The following is an 18,271-nucleotide window of genomic DNA, read 5'->3' as shown; positions in this document are numbered from 1 at the left end:
AATTACAATAGTGGTTTTCAATACTGAGAAGTTAAAGAATATTAGATTAGGGATACATAAGCTTCTCCATAAATGCATTTGCCTAAAATGTCTTCAGTCAAATTAGTCATATGCTGTGCTTATGTATACTATTACAGAAATACATAATTTTCACAGCTGCTTCTAAGTGAAATGATAAGTGAGAAAACAAGAAAATAGGATTAAAAAATCCCATCAACAATATCAGCTTTTAAATACTAATGGACTAAAATAGCAACTGGCAGAGAACATGTGAAATAGATGCTAAAATATTATATCTGCTTGATTCTCCCAATCTGCCTGTCCCCGTAAGTGCTGCTGTGCTCCACACCTCATTTGCTCAACTGGCTGATTCCCAGCTGCTTTGTGAGGAGGCGTCCTCAAGCTTCCTCCCACCTCAGGCAAGTGTCACCACAGGTCAGGAACGTGATTGATCTTCATGAAAAATAAATTGAAGGTGGTCTTTCGTCAGTCCGACTAGATATATATTTATCACTGGGTTTGTATTACTGTAATAGTTAAGGGTGTCAGCATACTGGGAGAATATGCATATAATGAAAACATCAAAGCCTAGAAGATTTTGTAATCTAAAATAAACAACAGAAGACAAAACTTTTTATCCATTTTTAAAGAAATGGAGACGAAGACGAGAACAATTGCTGTCAGTATCCGGATGCCCATGAAGAAGTGTTGTTCACATACACACACACATCCAAATATCTCTTCTGTGGAAAAAATACAGCAAGGAGGAAAGCCTTTTTGCTTTGTAAGTAGTATGTTTGGGCTTATCTGACACTGAGGGATTTAAAAGATGCTGGAACTGTCATGGTATTATGTAAGAACCAGGAAAAGCCACCAGCAAATTAATTCCTGAATGAGGTGAAATTTTGAGTTTACTATGGGCAGAAATTTAGGCTGCAAATTGGGAATAACCTTATCCCAAAAGAGCAGATCAGCAACAGGACCCTTTTACCACTTTGAAAGAGGCAGCACCAAGCAAGGATGATAAGAAGTGAAGTAAGAAAGAAGGGTTTCCCTACACGGGCTAAAAGAAGTGAATTCAAATTTCCTTAGAACAGATCCTTAACTAGTCTGAGCTGGCTGAGCAATCCTACAAGAGATCTCACTGAGATCAGGTAAGAAAGTACCACTTGTCATCTTCAGGTAGAGGATGAGCAGACACGACTGTGAGATGCACCTTTGCACAACTGGTGAACAGCTGCCTCGATTTTAAGTTGCTGCAGCTGCTGGGAGAGTTCTCAAGAAGTGACAGAACCTTCATGAACAAAAACTCTGCGTGGTCATTTAACTATACTTCTGGGATTCGTTCCAAGTGTATGTAGTATTTTAAATCACAAAAGAGAGACAGAGTGTTTTAAGGTTGAGAATAAGCCAACATCCAGACAGACACCAAAGCAATGGGTAAAACTGTAGTCCCGACTTCTGTGAGTTCAGGTTTGGCTTGTTAAAGCTCAGTGGCAGCATATTGCAAATTAAGAATTAAGTGGAGGTTCAAATGGCTGCTTTGCGGTTTCTGTCTGCAGGCATACTCCATGAAAAGAAGAAAAAATATCCCATTTTTGCCTGAGCTCTAACTGATTGAGTTCTAACCGGTGCAGGGGATTCACTTTTAATGATCTTGTAACACATTTGCACAAGTCAGTTATGTCAGGAAGAAATTTTCTTTAATGAAATATGTAAATTTTAGGACTTCTCAGCATCTGACACTAAAAGATAAGGAATGCCTTTAAAGGATTTTATCCTGTTGGTATAAAAAGATAAAACACAACTAGTGCTCAGTATATGACAGCAAGCTCCTCCAGTGGATTCATATGGGTTTGGAAGAAGTCACAGGCAAATTAATTTTGTTATGTGCTTGGAATACAGACACACACAAGGTGCTTGAAGTGTCCTGGGAGTTACTTCATCCTCAAAGAAAAAAGTATAAAGAAAATTATCTATCAGGGATTTGATTTTTTTCCCTCTCTAGCAAATATAATTGCTATCAGAAAGACTAATGAAAATGGGAAAATTTTGCTGGGAGTATATAGGGCTTTCCTATTAAGAAGTAAACAGGATTTCCCATAAGAGCGAAGTCCCATTGGTGGACTGGATCAGGAAAAAGCTCTAATCAAACTTCTCAGAAATGTACCATGAGAAAAACAGAAGAGTCTTCAATCTAATCGTAGAATCACAGAATTGTTTGGATTGGAAGGCACCTTTACAGATCAACTAGTCTCAACCCCAACTCCCAGATCTGGAGATACAAGGCTTAAAAAATCCCTGCAAAATAAACTCTGAGCAATTTATTATAATAGAAACCTGATATATTCAGGTCTAAGAGGTATTTTCATTTCTAAGAGAGGTCAGAGTGAAAGATGTGAATGGTGACACAGAAGAGCGTGGTCTGGTTTAAACCCTACCATAAAACATCACCAACTTAACCAAAAACATTTTCTTAATAATACTAGCATGGATTATAGCAGCTCTGCTGTAAACCCTGGAGACATTCAACAGCCAGATCAGAAGCAGGAGAAAACAGATTCTGATTTTCAAATTGATCTGAATATGAATATCTGAGGCGCTTGAATTCACTGACCTATGAGTCTTGGAATGAAAACCACCTGGGCCAGGCTGTGACCAGCAGGATCAGCAGTTTGTTTGCTTTGCTTTTTCCCCTCATAGCAAGCAGAAAAATTTGAATAAACTTTCTTGACATGGGATCAGGAACAGATCTAGAGAAGGGAGCAACTCTGGAAAATAGTTTTGTGTGTCTCCTATCGACCTCTTAATAAAAAAGCTTGACCCTGGAAGACATTTAGTCCTACAAAATTGTTGTTGAAAGATCATTGCAAATTTCCATTCATGACGTGGTAAATTGTTGGCCAGAAATTTTTGGCTTCTGAGATACCAATTTGATTAAATTGTGGTTGGTTGGGGTTTTTTTTGTCTGTTTTGCTTTTAACTTCCTAATAATTTGTGAATATTGGGTAACCGAAAGCTAGTCATTAAGATACACTTGGATAAAGCAACTGCAGTTTAATGCAGTTAAATGGCACCTGAGATTTCAGTACATTTCTTCACACTTTTCACCCCTGCCCCTGCTCTTCCCATTGAGTTTCTCATGCACAAAAAATGACTATTGTGTTGAACAGGTGCAAGCTGCAGTGGGGCTCTGCAACATTTATGCAAGCGTGAAAATGGGATTTTTAATAACATCAGGGCATGAAACCAATATAGTATAACAAATGAATCCACCAAAATTCCTTCTAGGAGACAGTCCAAATTGTGTAGTGCCTTTGGCTTTGTAACTCACAGTGACTGATGGCATTTTGGCTCAAGATGGGGTACAGTTTATCAGAAATACTAGGAGCACAGTGGAATGTATGGGACCAAGCACAGCTGCGCCAACCAAACAGCACCCAGCATATGCTGTTTCAACCTTTTCTATCAAAATTTGCCTTTAAGAATTGTAAATTTAGAAAGACAAAGAAAACTGATCCATTTTCTGAGCAATGGATCCTCAAACTTTAGAAGATACGTTTTTAATTTTGCTCAAAGACAAACGAAACAACCTCTAGGTTTTTAAATTGAAGTCATTTCCAGACTTTAAAATCTTTCTCAGTGCCGAAGAGCAATTTGATCACTGTCTTGTACTCGAAAACTTTCTCACAACTGAGAAATCTCAAATCTATTTTGGGGAGATACTTGAATGTCTTCCTGCATTTTATTATCCCACGTTGATTTATCAACATCTAAAAGGCCTCCCCTTTATTGTACAAAGAGTACATACGACTTCAGAGAGCAATATGAAAAAGAAAAAAACCTGTTTTGCTCGAAATGTTAGAGAGTAATTATTGTTTTTAAAATATCCATCTGATGTCCTGATTCCTCAAAAATATTACCAGAAAAACATGTTACAAGGACTGTTAAGGAGGTGGAGGGGGAACTAATGTGCAAAAATATGGGATTTTAAATATTCTTGCTTCATCTGGAATAAATAGAATTATATTTCTGAGACAAGATACAACAACAGCTTTAAAATATTGCTTAAAAATATGTAAACTTGAGATTAAATGGGAGAAAGAAGGAAAGAAAGAAGGAAAAAGGAAGAAAGGAAGGAAAGGTGCTTGTACATAATAAAATTGTCCAGCAATAACTAAATCATCTCTCTTGAAACTATTGTTCGGAGCAATTAAATACTTCTGATCTAATTCTGAATGCAGAAAACATTAATATTAACATAAATACTTTACATGTTGCTTAAACACTAGTTTTAAAAAAATGGATTCAAGAGGAGCAAAGATTAAAAAGTCAACTAATGATGTTACGTATTTAACTCACTTGCCAAAATGTCTGTTAAGGCGGCTTCATGCTGACTGCTGTGCTATACAAGAAGTCAAAAGTTAAACTAGAGCTGACAAATCATTAATCTTACTTTGTTCATTATTTTATTATATCCTTAGTATTCCACTGCCACTATTTCCCTAACTGGCATAAAAAACCAGTAGTCAAAGTTTATTTTCTTAACTCTGTTCCGATTCTTGTATACAGTTTCCCAGGCAACAAGCAGATAGATATTTTACCACTACTTTCAACAGTAAAATTTTTCAGTATATTCCTTAACAAAATTACGGTTAAGTAGGAAAATTCAGATTTTAAATAGTTACTTGCACTACCATTTGCATTATCACCTACATTATCTTATCTTAAAGGACTGCAAAACAATATTTCTCAAGATTTCCAGCTGATTCAGTGATAAAAAAGATAGTGTAAAAGCAGTTGGCTGCCAGAGAGAAATTAAAGTGATCCTGGCCTGCACTGTAACAATTGTGGTTTTCTGTATGTAGATAAGAATTGCTTCGTGTCAATTTGTCACCTATATTTCTCACATTTATGTAATCTGTGCCAAAAATATGTAGATCAAGAACACATAAAAACCTAAAAGCCAATGTTTCAGCTTGTATTTTCCCTCTAGTGCTGTCCGAAAGCAGAAGATGAGGTAAAGTCTGTCAGTGGCCTTCAGTATGTATGGTCATAACACTTTGTTATCTTGACATATGGCTTGGTACAAGAAATAGTCTTTATGCTTTTGCTCTCTTTCAGTTCTCAGAGATCATCAGGAGAGAGACATGAGCTGACCTCCCAGTTAACCCCGGCATTCTCTAACACACCCATGCCTCGGATGTTCTTCTTGAATGCCCACAGGTATGTGCTCATATGAATAAATATGATAAACCACTTACAATGAGGAACAAGCAGAATACAAATGGATTCTGCTTTATATTGCAAAGCAACTTTGACCACAGTGCCATTGCAGCAACTGCTTGATGGGCACGCCTGGTGTAGAATTAAATTTCCAAGGTGCTTAGCTGTGGGACACAAAAGCACTTCATACTAAGCTACTACAGAAGCTATTTGGTCTGATAATAATGTCACATATATTTCTGCTTTGTAACACAGATATGGTATAGTCTCATCTAGTAACATAATCTTCTATGATCGTTTTTAGACTTAACACTCAGATTTAAGTAATTGATAAACCTGTAATTTTGCTTACAAATTTTAATGTGAGTGTGAACACAACAGCTGTAATGCTCATTGAAAATCTAATGAGTGTTTTTCATAACTTCTGCTGCGGACAGTATTTTCTTCTGGACACACTGAACTGCATAACTGGCTAAGCACAATTTACAACAAAAATTATCAGAATTTAATAATCTGCTGCTTTATGAAGGATGTTCATCAAGTCACAAAAAATATCATTTAGAGCAGAAACTATGGCTGATACAACCTAACATTCTAGCATTTCTCAACCATGTTATTAATTTGAATATTATTATATCTAATCCTTATAACGACAGACAGAGTTTGGGGAAGACTGAATTCAAAAATAGAGAAAAAAAAGAGATAATTACTCATTGGATTTTCTTCTTTAATGTATAAAATCATATTTAAATAGAAGGCTTTTAAAACTTATCATGCATATTAATTGAAGGTTTTGGTCTTGAAGAAATTGAATAGCATAACGGAAACACAATAATATTAATGAATGACGTGTAATATGTTTCACACATAAAAATATGAAGGGGTGGGTCTCCTTCAAATATGTCATGCACAAGATTATTTAACGTAAGTTTTATTCCTGTTGTTTTCTACTAGAGTTTCATAGAGGGTTTTTATGCTGAGAAGAGAATCATCTTCATAATCATCCTTTCATCCCAAACACTTCCAGTAGCCCAAGTAAATGCAAATATATGAAGTTTCTCTAATAATGACTGCAACTTGTCAGGACGCTTTTTCAGAAATTACGTTTCTCCCCCCCACAAAAAATGAATAAAACAACAACAACTTCAATAATTAACACATATTATTATAATCTTCAAATATTTCACTGCCATAAATAACATACATTACAACTTTTGAACACATACACATCACTTTATAAATGTGTACACTAATTGGCTGGCTTTTTGGTTACTGTTTGCTTGCTAGAAGCCAAATGGAGTGTGAAACATTAAATCACTGTTAAGAGTAAGAGGGTAGATAATTTTGCAGTACTGCTACTAAAATTCGAAGTGCACGAAACATGTAGAATATAATTCTCAATTTATACTGATTTCTGAAGAACTATTCCACGTTTCAGATGGGGAAAAAATGTGAATAACCTGCTAATACTCCACTATCATTGTACAGGCAGCCCGTGGTCTTAAACTGCTAATGTTTTTTCCATTGACTGTCTTTTGGTTTTGGTCCCTCCAGTGTCCACATTGTGCATATACACTCCAGTTTTCCACGTTTTACTAAGATCATAAAGGATCACACCTACCATCTTCACCATCTTCTTTATTTGTTTCTTTTTTTTTTAATTTTTTGGGGTCAAGTGGGCAGAGGTTTCTGCTAACTGAACACAGTCCAAGCTCATGGATAATCTAAATTCTTCCACTCCAAGAAGGGCGTCAAATATGAAAGGAATCAAGACCTAAATTACGGACTTAGATTTGGTAGAACAATGTCAAAAGACGTTTTCTTACTGTAACCAGTTCATTATAGCTAGTGAATTGCTTTCTACTGTCAGTAAATATTTACATTTACGTGTGAGACTTGTAGGATCCAAGGTTATTAACTATAATGTTATAGACACAAATTATGTAAGTTATAATGTCGAGTCTTCCTCTCTGTGTTACCATATCTCATGGAAGGAGCAGTCCCTAAATACACATTTGTTTTTAAAAAATGTTGTAAAAAACATTCTGGCCTATTTTCTTTTAATGGTCTGAAATGAACTCAGACTATTTGTCAGCATCACCAGCTCCATGCTGCTGGTGAAACAGATTATTGAGACTAAAACTGAAACATCACCCAACAAACCAACAGCTTTTCAGCAGAAAGCAACACATCTTTTCCCCATCCTGCTTCTCAATCTAAGGTATCATGGCATGACAGCAGTCATGACTCATGGGTTGACTTCTCAGTGTTCTGAGCACTGGAAGAGATATTAACAAGATTAAAGATATCTGGATATTAAGGCTTCTCTATTTCCCGCGTGTCCTGGATTCTCAAGCTGCCAGTGTGGCACACAGTTCAAAGACCAAGGGATCAATTATCAGTGACCTGGATCGGTGAGAGGGCTGGGAGGACAAGGCAATGCATAAATTGAGAGAGTCTCTCTGGTACTGTAGACCAACAAGGTCTCTTGGAGGAACCACTGCATTTATGAGGGTCAGAAGATAACGGCAATAGTCACACCTTGAGGCAGGAGAAGAGCAAGACGAGATTAACTGAAGCAGAAAAAGCTAGAACAGTCTGGCAGTGGCTTTGATTTTGCGTTCTCTTTGAAGTTTCTGATAGTAAGAGGACTGTGACAGCAGAGACAACAGAAATCAAAGGTATTGCAGACATTTGAAAGTAAGGACTTGAATAGCAGGAAATAGTTCAGGGTAAGCTGCCTGCAGTTACTTAAATAAACAGGACCATTTGATTTGTCACTGAAAAAACTCAGTCCCTCTGAAGGGACAACAACCATCTGCAGTTTTACAAGAATCCTGTGAGAGAGAGATGGACTTGCCAGGTATGCGGCTGCTGCCTCCAACACACAAGAGACTGTAATACCATTTATCACAGTCTGCAACGGGAGCTGAAGATAAAGCTTAGGAGACCTGTCCCTGGAGCTCAAGGATACAACCTTGAACGTGATGACACTAAATTAATGAAATCATAGAATCATTTTGGTTGGAAGAGATCCTCAAGTCCAACCATAGCCTAACTCTGGCACTAAACCATGTCCTTAAGAGCCTCATCCAGGCGTCTTTTAAACACCTCCAGGAATGGTGACTCCACCACTTCCCTGGACATCAGATCTGACAATAAGCTTTTGATAACTTGGGAGTCTGAACTTAAGAAATCAAAAGAACAAATCTGATATATTTGGTTGCCTGAGTTGTTCTCAGGTGACTTTGACTTTTGCTCCAATTACTAACCAAGCTGAGGGGAAAGCACGGGAAATTTGTAGTCTTCCTGTAGGGCCAAAGTAATATTAAACCAACACAATGCTGCAAAGAGATCGCCAGTATTAATAAAGGTGGCACTGAAAGAACAACCATAATGAGGTTTTGCCCTTTTTTATTGAAGTCATTTTCATGAAACAATTCTGAAATGAATCAGGTAAGATCATCTAGAACTTCCTTTCAATCCTGTTTTGGGAAAAGAAAAAAAACCCCACCAAAAAAACAACAACAAACCAAAACCAACCAAAAAATCTCAAACAGGTATCCAACAGAAAAAAATTCAAAAAAATTTCTGGTGCTTTGAATCTTACTGATTTTAATAATGAATATGACAAGCTCATATCTGCTTTCAAAACACTACATAGACATAGCCAAGAAATATTGCTAATTATAAACAGAAATTGCTTAATTTTAAAATCTAACAGTTCAGGCTAAACAATTATTTCAACACACGTCTCAACAGATAAATGCCCTAAGCTATCAGACCTACTAACTGGTCTGGGGTGTTCTCTATATCAATTTTGTTAGGAAAAAAATCCTGATACCTTTTTTTTCTGGGGAAAAACAAAATGAAATACACACAAAAACCCCAAACAAACACACACCACCTCAAACAAACAAACAAACAAACAAAGCCCAAGACCCAAACTTTCCTCCTCTTTTAACCAAAAAAGGTTGAAATAAAAAGCATCAGAGAAAAAAAATGCAGTTTTCAGCTATAAGCTATATCTTTTCTAATTTCATGCCTCTGGTGCATGGCATGTTATATGTTAATATACCTTAAATTATTGGCAGAGATTTAAGTATAAAATATTGATGCTGGCAGTAAGCTGTGTTTATGTAAATTAATAAAGCAAAGTTAAACCCAGTTTTGTTGGTAAGGTACCTTGGATTCTACCGAAAAGATACTAAAATCTGAAATTGTTACTAGTTGTTCATGAATCCCAGTATGTGTTTTCAAGGAAACACAGTTAATAATATAATGAGTTATTGATTTCATATAGACAAAGTTACCAAAATTTGATTGCAAAACTATATAAACCTGAGTTGGCCAATTACTGGTAACAATAATTGCTGTCCTTACTGTCCTGCATGTTCTGATTTATGAAATTAAAGGAAAAGTATGTAATTAATACCACACTAATATTTCAAAACCACCTAAAACTGCAAAGCAACACATTGTGTTTTACTCGCATTTCATTAAAAAGCCTTCATAAAGGGGCAGCAACTTCAAACAGTAGATTATATTCGAAAAGGAGTACTAGCATTCTTGAAGAACTCATTGTTCCTACAATTCATCAAGCTGTTATATTATCCTCTTGAATAATTTTTTTTGTAAATGTGAAGTTTGCAATGAGGAGAGTAGCAGGTAATTTACTATTCAGTTCTCTGATAGTTTGTCACTAAACACTTTGTAAGTTTTAATGTATATAGAATCAGAAATTTATATTATCTATATGTACATAAGTTTTCATTTAACTATCAATACTGAAAGTTATTGCAGAAACATTCCTTAATTTACTGTATGAAAAGAAGATCCAAAAATTGATTATGTGCAATAGAGGAAATAATATCTTCCGTTTCCAAGCATATGATTTCCCCTCTACTTTTATATACAAGTTAATTTCTTGGATCAAATTGAACTCTTTATTTATGTTGTGCAAGATTTTGAGCTTACAGAGATGGGTATTTCAGTGTAACTGAGGTCCACGGGGTACCACACATACTTCAAGCCTGTACTGGTGTAAGTCCTGAGTGCAGAAAAATACTTTCACAAGAGCTCTCAGTAAGATCACCTAATCTTAATTTCAAAGGGCTGGGCAAATGTTTCTGTCTATACACACAGTGCTCATCCCTCAGAATATTGCCCAGGGCAGAAAAAAATATTCTACGGTGTTTAAATCTTTTTGTATATTTGCTATGAAATTAGCAAAAGAATGCAACATAAAACCCAAGAGGAACAACGTAATGAGAACAAGCTGGAAATTTCAGTTACCAGACAGCTTTTGCTATTTTGTGTCTAAAGAGTGAGAGAGGTATGAGATATCAAAATAAAATAAGTCTTATGTTCAATAAATATTGCGCAAACATTGCTAAGAACACATGTCAGCATAAAGGTAAGATTACATGGAGGGACTGCTGAAAAAAAGCAAGCAAACAGAAATCCCAGGCAAAGACAGGCAATATAAGGCATTCTGAAAGACAGATTTATGGAACACTGTGGGAATTTGTCATGATAAAGAAGGGGAGAGATGGAATGCAGTGTTTTTATCACTTGCGGTTACTGACTTTTCCTGAGATTCCTCCTTGAAGTGTCATAGAACAGGTATCCATACACTGTCCTCTCCTGCAGAATGCACAGGGATACAAGTCAGAGCACATAAAATGTCATTTCAGTCTCAGCACACAAAGAACTGCAAATATATCAGAGTTATCCTGACTACACAAGAGGAAGAGAAGAGCAGGAAATGTAGACTACAGACTTGAAAAAAATTAAGTTACTGGGCATAATTTTCATGACCAATGTGCATTTGCATGATGGATGATTCCAAAAATAAGCCTCTAGACAACTGTGTTAGGCAGCTGGTTCTGGAATCCTTCACAGAAATAATTGTGTTGAGTATTGCATCTGTGTTGGATGGTTTGAAAATGGTCTAATATTTAAATAAAGCACTTAGTCTCAGGCGACTAAATCATCTGAAAAACATAGCCATGAACTGGTGTGTCACTGCTCGGTGACTGAAAGGAACTAGAACGACTCTATCTTATTTCTCATCTAGTCAGGAGAATGGGAAGTGAAGCATCAGCATGCCCACCACAGGCCATCCTAATAAAAAGTCCTGGCAGGCAGACACATGCATATGCACTTTATGAATATGCATACAGGCCATGGTACGTATCTCTTCAAGACAGACCCATGACTTACACAGCATGCAGTTCAGAGTGCCAAGCAGACATTATAAATATCTAATGACATTGCTGTTGAGAAGAAGCATTTGATTTCAAAATATCACTGAATTTTAAATACGGAATACAATCACGTAACATATTCTCATTTGTCTCCACCAGTGTTTATGTCTCACCAGCTATAAATCCACTTAATTGAAAGATATGTGAATTAATTTCTTCAATTTTATTATTCATAGACAAATGTGTTACATTAGCCAAATGGAAGGCTGTCAAAATAAGATAGTCTTTCTGATAGTAAAAGCTTTTGACTTCGATCATTCGGATCTGCTTTTCAGTAGTCATTCCTACAACGTATTTCATAGTGCTTGTATGCTTAATTAGAATGTTATTGAAATCTTCTGAAGATATTCCCTTTTCTAGTATTGATTTTGATGTTTGCAATGTTAGCATTATTCGCCATACTAAGATAATAATATAAACTGTCTGCTGTAGGATTCTACTTGTGCCATTGAACTACTGAGAGACAGAGAAGACTTGCCATCTGTGGATTTAACACTGCAAGAGAAAGAACTCTAAGTTTTATTCTGTACATTAAAGATGTCTAACTCTTAACTGCAACCAATTGTCTGTTAAGAATTGTTTGGATTTTGTTAGGATAAGCACTATTTTAACACATTCTACTTGCAATTGCAACATTCTTGAAGTGTGCACACTCATATGCAAGATGAGCTAGAATAAGCAACTCAGTATCAAGAATTATTCAAACACAGCTCCAAGAAACAGTGTTATTGAAAAGGCAAACAGCTGTGAAGAGCACAAAATTGTATTTTCTTACATTTGTTCAACTTGTTACTCTGTGCAATCATTTTAAAATATTTCAAAGCCTGTCTAAAAATTCTTGGTTTCTGATATCAGCATTTCAGTATTACTCCCCTCTCAGGTTCTCACCTGATGTTTTGTTATTATAGTGTTAACTTTACAGGACAGATATTGCTTCATTTTATATAGCAGTGCACACACTTCTGGGGCTTAAATATTATTAAATATTATTAAATATTATTCTATAGTTAAAGTAGCATTGCCACTTAAGCTGCATTTCTTAATGTTGTGCCACATATGTTGTTTTGGAAGCACAGGTCTATTCCTAGCAGTAGTTCCCAGTCTGGTCATGGTTTTAGATGCTGTTTTCACCTTTCTTCACTGAAGACTTCATAGTAAAGAACTGCGAGACACGTTCCTGTAGAGTTACTCAAACCAGATGGGGAAGGTTCACACAGCAAAAACTTCAGTCTCGCCCCTTGGAGAGTTTTCTCAAGGAATTACAGTTACTGTACAGCAAGTATCTTTTCTGTTACATACTCTCCTACTCTATTTTTGTGCATCTTCTGAATGTAAAATTAACATTTCGGTCTCGAGCAACCTTCAGGACAGCGGTTGTACTGTGAATGTCTTCTTTCACTCATCAGTTCCCTCACCATAAAACAAGGGTGGATGACATGGCTTGCACACATGTCCCTTGCTGAAGCTGTATCATATGACCAGTGTATTTACATAAAGGATTCCAATATGTAATTCACACACCTAAAAAAAACCCCACCCCAAAATAAACAAACTGCAATTTCAAAATTTAGAATAACCAAGACCAAATAACCTTATGTGAGTAGCAACATATTGAGGAATAAAACCAAACCCCAAAACTCAACAAAACAAATGTCTAGATTCTATAGGGACTACATTATTTTACCATCTTTATTTACAGGAACAGCTCACCCACAAATTTATTCAAATGCTGAAGTATGAAGAACATCAGAACTAATTTGTAGTTTATAAAAAGGTTACAGTTAAGACCATATGATTTCAGAATATAAAAACATTTCAAAAGACAAATCTGATTTTGACATAACATACTAAAAATACTCTGTATTCAGGTCATTTAAAGTGCCCCAACAGAATTTCTATGAACTTACCACCTACAAAAAACCTGCTTTTAGAGAAAGCACTATGTATCTGTTAAGCATTAATGTATGAATTAATGAATGTGTCTGACTAACGCCAAGCAAAGCCATGATTTTTTTCAGAAGCTGACTCATATTATTTTTAATGGTACATTCCACTAATGACAGTTTTCAGATGTTACACAGTTAAAAACCCTGTTTACTTGAGTACCTTTCCTATTTCAGTAACTTTAAAATTAGACAAATGTCTACTTGACAGTTCATGCCTTTTCCACTTGACTGTTCAAATGGAAGAAAAGGGCCATCAACCTTTTCCAGTTCCTCACCCCTAGGTACAAGTGAAAGATCTAATCCATATGGTTCTCAGCACAAAGCTAATAATTTTGATTTAAGCCTCAGAAAGTAGTTTCTTTCTAACACAATGGATAATTAAAAACCTGTAAGACTAATTTAACTATAGGATACCTTCTCATAAAAGGGGGAAAAAAAATCTCTTGTGAAGAATTAACAGTGTCTTTTTTATCATCAAGCCTGCACAATACAAATATTATTTACATGCTAATCAAGGATGGCCTTAAGGAGAATAGGTGAAGTGTGATGGTACTCTGTTTACTCACATTGACATACAGACTGAATTCCACCTTCTCATTTGGCACATATTCAGCCTGGATTGGGTGCAACCACTCTCATTTTACAATATAGCACTGTATTAATTATTGTTTTCATCCCACTTATAGCAAAAATCCCAAGTCATAAAGCAGAGTCCTACTGTGCTTAGCACTAGACAAACAACAAATTAAAGCTTGGATTTCTACAATTAAAATTCCAGGCTCATTCACAGTAAGATAAAATTAACACAAAAATTTTATTACAGTAAGTCTTCCATGCTGCTATCAACAGGTAATCTGACATTTGTATAACGGTCTTTGTTGATTTATAAAATATTTAAGGAAAATAAGACACAAATTGGTAAAGTGTACAGCAGGAGATGAAGTATTCTTTAATTCTTTTCCCAGGAAAAACCTACATTCAAATTCACTTGGTCTTGTTCATCTTGCTTCTTCTAACATTAGTTTTCCAGACTAGAAAGTATTTCTTCATTCTAGAAGCAATAGAAATAATTATTTATGTATGTGAATTTTACAGACTGTCACATCTGCTGTCGCAACAGCTCATTAACAGCATTTACACTGTTGGGACACAGATGCAGATCTATTTAGCCAATTTCTGCTTTCTAAATCTGCTCCCAAACATTCCCTCCAAACCTCTTCATCTATCTTGACAGATGTAGGAAAAGTATAGCTAAAACAGAGGCCTGTTGTACCCACAAAAGAAATGTACACTAAGCAAGCGTTAATATTAGCTTGTTTTAAACCCAAACATAAGCGTTCTTAACGTTCCATAACTGCATAAACATTTTTGTGCCCAGTAAAAATAGAATTGCCACTGCCAGTAATAAACCAGAAGCTTTAAGCTAAATGTGCCTTATGTTAACAGCACCAAGCCCCAGTCCTGGCTGGTTAGGCTTGGTACCAACTTGTTCTGAGAACTTCCCATGTAAACCAGGCCTCGATACCAGACATTTCCTTGTTAAGCAAGGGGTAACAGCAAAGGCCTTGAAAATATGGCCACAGGTTGAAAGCAAAGGATCCAGAACACATGACTCACTGTTGGTCAGTTACTGGGCAGTGATCAAACACAACCCCCAAAGCTGGGCAAGCATTACATCTGCTATAATAAAAGAAACAACAAAGAAACAGGAAAAGCCAAAAACAAACCTTAAATACTCACATACACACACACAAAAAACAACAGCCAAGCTACAGGATAAGGCACCTGCTGAAGCCTGGGAAAGTACACATCAAGCTTTTGCAATGCCAGCCCAGAGGCAGAACCCGATAGTCTAGAAACAATATAAACACAACTCAGCTATAAAGAGGTAGGACTCCCAGGGTGGTTGGGTGGGGAGAAGTGATGCAACAAGTTCCCTATTTTTTCAGCCTCCCTTGTGCACTAGTTGGATTGAAAACGAGTTCATTTTCCTTCATGCAGTTAGAAACCTTGCTTTTTCATAGCTAGCATGGTCATTGTTTAGATTTAGTTTGAGAACAAGAAGATAGGGCTCTGGGACAGAGTTAATGTTTGTAATTGCTCTGGTCTGGGAACCGAGGCCTCTGAGCTCTGCCCACAGGTGTGAGACATCGAGGAAGGGGGCAGAGATGGGGCAGAGCTTGACTGACATCCACACTGATCAATAAGAATATACTGTGCCATTAGTGTTGCACTTCATATTTAAGGAGAGTCAGGATCTGTTTGGGACTTTCTTTATTTTGGCCTTTTTCCATTGTGCTGTTTTGCAGAGGCCTCTGGGCCTTCCTGCCTTTTTCTCTGTTCTGTCTCCGGGATCGGCTGTTTGGGACCAGGTGCTGCTGCCTGCCACTGGCTGCTCAGTGTGGATGGAGTTAATGAGAAATTGCATTGAGCATCTTTCATTTTATATTCTAGTTCCATTTTACATATATTATTAGTAGTAGCAGTATATCAGTGTTATTTTGTTATTTTATTAAACTGTGTTTATCTCAACACATGAATTTCAATTTCAATTCCTTCACTTTCAATTCTTTCCCCTATTCAGGGGTGAGAAGCAGGAGAGTGAGCGAGCAACTATCATAGTTATATTGCCAGCTTGGGTTGAACCAGGACACCCTGGCAGGCAGATTTTGAGTCTGACCACCTCAGCCTCAGTGACTAAGGCAATCCAGAACACCACAGCAGCTCTGCAGTGCTGCACACTCACGGGTAGAGATTGTGAAGGATTAACTGTCTACGGAGTGATAACGACAGACAATGGATATGAAGTAAGCACTAGCATAAAGTGTGTAGTTAAAGAATGTCAATCGAGTAAAATTTTGTTTAAAAGTTTAAAACTGGCTTATGTGTCTTCTAAATATTTGCATCACAGCAATCTTTAATTCTCTAATTGATACATCTACACCTATTCAGTAACAACAAAAGTTATCAGAGTTTTGTGGAGCGATGTAATGAAATAAAATCATGATTACTTTGGTTAATGTCTATATGGGGAGTGTGGCACTGGCAAACATAAAATACAATTTCAAAAATGTGTGAAATTTGTGATGCCATCATGTGACGACTGATGAACACACAAAAAAAGTTCTATGCACAAATCCAACATGAGACACAGGATCAAGTACCGAAACTGAATCACTTCCATCAATATTATCAAGATGAAAGTAACAAATAAACCAGAAACAAGTATATTCCACTAAAAAGTAATAAAAGTAAAATATCGAGACAAATATTTAGGAGGTGGATGTATAATATTAATCTAAGCAAGAGGTTAAAATTCAGCTATCATGTTTTTACTGATGTTTCCAAAACAGCCAGCCACTAAATATTTTCTTCTATTTTACACTACAGAATTTGCTTGACTGCATTCTACAGAAGGTGAATTGTATTGCCCACTTTGTACATTCTATATAATTTGCAAGAGAACAAATCAAAGAATTAACTTACCTCCTAAAACTTAGTGCATAGGAAGATATTACCAGAGACAGTCTTACTTTTTCTAAGGTTCAATAAGTAAACAAGAAGAAAAAATAACAAAAGAGAAAAGAGGATGTTTGGTTTTGTTAATGATTTAGACATAAGAACCAAAAATATTTTGAGTAGCCTTTAGATATTGTAATTCTTGAAAACGCCTATGCAGGAATTATTACAGTGTGAAGTTGGCATTTTATCATACAAATATATTGAAAATTATTACTGTAATTGATTAACTTAAATCAGTTGTTTGTTTGTTTGTTTTTTTCGTTACCTTACCTGAAATTGGAAAAGAAATTCAAATCGATTAACCTATAATACAGTTGTCTTTCCTGCAGCCATTGTAGCACTGGTTTTATTTCCGTTTCTCCTATTTTATGGCATGAAGAAAACTAGGGGAAAAAATAAGAAAAACACACATCTCCTTTACAAAAATAATTTGACAAGTGTTACTGAATCTTCATTATCAAAGACTAACAGCAGGAATACTGATGACCTCAGTGGGGGCAAAGTTTACCACATTTTATTTTGTCAACCAATGTAGTTTTTGTTTAACTTTGAACAAGCTTATAGTTACTACACATTTTTTGTCATTTTAAATATTAAGATATTTCTATCATTCAAAAGATGTCATTATGGCACATACACACTATTCTGGAAAGTATTCAGGCATATGTCCGAGTTTGTCCCTAGTTAGGAAAGTCCTTTAGTACATTTAAAAAACCATTTATTTAGGTTTACCGAATACCTCTTTTTTGTATAAAAATGCTGTCTTACAGAAAGTATGGGAGGATAAAACTGAATGTATTTATTTATTGTTAGAAAGTACCAGCTCACAACACCTTCTGGCACCAAACCCAAAAAAACACCTTTACTTGAATCTCTGCCTTATCTTTCAGGTAGGCAAACAAATCAGCAACAGGGTAAGCAAACAGATTTTCATTCTCTAGAGAGTATGTAAGTTAGCATCGTTCCTTTACAAATTATGGACTGGAGTGTGACTGTCAGGAACACAGTAAAGTGGCAACAGGCAGATGTACTTTTGTAAAAATCTTCATTATCTTTCATAGGAGTATAAGAGAGGGAACACTGGCTACTACACACTAATTAATTGTTTTGAATTAATTGTTCTGTGGTTTAGCCAAAGCAAGTAGTAGATCTTTTATTACACATGTTTTGGAACAAATCACTCTGTATTTAAATAAAAGCTGTACTTCAAATTTCTGTACTACAGCAAGCTTTCTGAAGGCAAAGGAACAATGTCACAGCCTTTTTTTCCCAGTCAGGTTCCCAAGATTTATAATTTTCTTCCAATCT

The 18,271-nt window shown here is 36.0% G+C and overlaps 1 protein-coding gene across 15 annotated transcripts in view; it reads right to left on the bottom strand.

The window, feature by feature from the left end:
• The window catches only part of DNAH14 (dynein axonemal heavy chain 14), a 74,066-nt gene that overhangs the window by 16,451 nt on the left and 39,344 nt on the right, over positions 1-18,271 (bottom strand). For 2 of the 15 annotated variants that reach the window (XR_010471631.1, XR_010471632.1), the window contains exons 9-12: positions 17,234-17,346; positions 15,182-15,293; positions 14,418-14,492; positions 10,815-10,872 (exon numbers count right to left, since the gene is read on the bottom strand). Coding sequence is in view for 8 of the 15 variants with exons in the window: in XM_065058583.1 (XP_064914655.1) it covers positions 14,460-14,492; positions 15,182-15,293; positions 17,234-17,346 (258 nt within the window). In the remaining 7 variants the exon portion in view is untranslated. Of the gene's footprint in view, positions 1-6,370; positions 10,873-13,166; positions 14,493-15,181; positions 15,294-16,927; positions 16,980-17,233; positions 17,347-18,271 lie in introns of those variants that run through there. The other 13 variants (XM_065058588.1, XM_021299568.2, XM_065058585.1 and 10 more) reach the window with 11 other exon arrangements.

This window comes from Columba livia, chromosome 3 (assembly GCF_036013475.1).
Source record: "Columba livia isolate bColLiv1 breed racing homer chromosome 3, bColLiv1.pat.W.v2, whole genome shotgun sequence".
Taxonomy (NCBI): Eukaryota; Metazoa; Chordata; class Aves; order Columbiformes; family Columbidae; genus Columba; species Columba livia.
This window is presented reverse-complemented; position numbering and strand designations above follow the sequence as displayed.